The sequence below is a fragment of the Priapulus caudatus genome, unplaced genomic scaffold, assembly GCF_000485595.1.
Source record: "Priapulus caudatus unplaced genomic scaffold, Priapulus_caudatus-5.0.1 Scaffold755, whole genome shotgun sequence".
In the NCBI taxonomy this organism is placed as follows: Eukaryota; Metazoa; Priapulida; class Priapulimorpha; order Priapulimorphida; family Priapulidae; genus Priapulus; species Priapulus caudatus.
The window spans coordinates 70340-72065 of NW_014577816.1; the positions used below are offsets into that span (position 1 = coordinate 70340).

Sequence of the window (1726 nt, forward strand, 5' to 3'; positions counted from 1 at the left end):
CAATGTTTTTGTCCACCAAAAACCCAACCCGCCCACCCCTCCACGTGCGGAAATACATAGTTCCCGCTCACTGGCGCTGCTGCAGCGCCGCCAAAAATGGCCGTTTGAAGTTCGCAAATCGAATGTTTGTTCACAAGAAATACCGCAAGTAGACCATTTCAACGATAGTTACAGGTTAAATTTTAGTAGCGGATATAACTTAAGACATATTCACTTCGGATAAGAGGCATTAATTGCCTACCACAGACGTTTTATAGTCGCGAGTCGTCGCGAGTAAGTTCTTTAGTAAATTACGTTTGCCATTTACAAACAATCAGACCAATCAGAGCGAGTCTTACAATAGCCCCTGGTTCTCGCTTGTATCTGTGGCGCTGCAGGAGGCCTGATACTGATAGACTCGCTCTGATTGTTTGTAAATGGCAAACGCAATTTACTAAAGTTAAATAAAGCGGGGTTTCTGAAAAACAATCGAATGAAATGAAACGAAGTGAATAACGATTGAAGTGAATGTGGTGCTATTTATGGGCTTCTACCTTATCTAGAAATTTTTCGACCAATAGGCCTACTCAGTAGGCCTACCGGTAGTATTGACTGAATTATTGAGTATGAGTATTACAACTACGAACTAGTGTCGTGAGTAGTGTCTATACTGACTCAGTGACTGTCTTGTCTTGTGCATAACATTAACAGGTAACAGTACGTAATTTCGGCTGATGTTGGATGTTATCATTATGCGACTGAATGTAACTCGTGCTCGGTTTCATTATCCAAAGACAAGCAAGAACTCACCATATAATAATATATAATACTTATAGTATATATACTACGCCAGCGACAGGGAAGTGGAGGACGACATAACAGGAACCGGTGTCACATCAAGAAAGTCGCTCCACCGAAAACGTATACCCACGTACTTTTCAGCGTGGTAATGCAGTGATTAGTAAAGCGCGTACCAACTGTATTGATAGCAGGCGTTATCAGTGAAGCGTATACCAAATTTTTCTGAGGTATATACCATATTTTATGAGTGTTTACCATGCAGACGTACCGTCGCAACTAAGTCATTTCGAGTCATTTCGGTGTTTGGGAGCTCCCTACCCAGAATTCTTATCGGCAGTTCGTGATTGGTTAGTCTGTGGTAAAGCTTGTCATCGGTTAGTTGACATTTGGTTGACATATTCGCTTTATGAGTTCGGAGCGGCGAACACATGACTTTGGCCAAGAACTGAAAATCAGTAGGTAAGTAAGAAAAGCGATACTAACCGTCAGACCGACGTTCAGTACTAGTATGAAATGTAGACCTTCGACGTAAGAAGTAAGTGTGTACGCAGCGTAAGAGTGTAAATTATCTTTTCTCCGGAGTGCACCTGTTCATTTTTATTTTATTTTATTTATTTTTTTATTTAGGCCTACTAATTACGCTGTGGCTATATGCCCGGCAGCCGGGCACGGTCTTCGTTTTCCTAAACGCTGTGGCTATATGCCCGGCAGCCGGGCACGGTCTTCGTTTTCCTAAATGCCCGGCAGTTCTTAACCCTAACTCTAACCCTAACCCTAAACCTAACAAAAACCCTAACTCTAGCCCTAAACCTAACCCTAACCCTAAACCTAATCCTAACTCTAACCCTAACCCTAAACCTAACAAAAACCCTAACTCTAGCCCTAAACCTAACCCTAACCCTAGCCCGACCACTAACTCTAACCCTAACCCTAAACCTAACAAAAA

General features: G+C 42.3%; 2 protein-coding genes across 6 annotated transcripts in view; one reads left to right on the forward strand and one right to left on the reverse strand.

The window, feature by feature from the left end:
- The window catches only part of LOC106813324 (osteoclast-stimulating factor 1-like), a 22521-nt gene extending 21634 nt beyond the window's left edge, over window positions 1-887 (reverse strand). For 2 of the 3 annotated variants that reach the window (XM_014817447.1, XM_014817444.1), the window contains exon 1: window positions 790-887. The gene's annotated coding sequence lies outside the window, so the exon portion shown is untranslated. Of the gene's footprint in view, window positions 1-650; window positions 670-789 lie in introns of those variants that run through there. The other variant, XM_014817445.1, reaches the window with a different exon arrangement.
- A 227-nt stretch (window positions 888-1114) lies between these two features.
- The window catches only part of LOC106813319 (glycerol-3-phosphate acyltransferase 1, mitochondrial-like), a 33391-nt gene continuing 32779 nt past the window's right edge, over window positions 1115-1726 (forward strand). Inside the window, exon 1 of one of the 3 annotated variants that reach the window (XM_014817429.1) lies at window positions 1115-1239. In XM_014817429.1, the coding sequence (XP_014672915.1) occupies window positions 1187-1239 (53 nt within the window). In that variant the 5' untranslated portion in view covers window positions 1115-1186. The remainder of the gene's footprint in view (window positions 1240-1726) is intronic. The other 2 variants (XM_014817433.1, XM_014817430.1) reach the window with 2 other exon arrangements.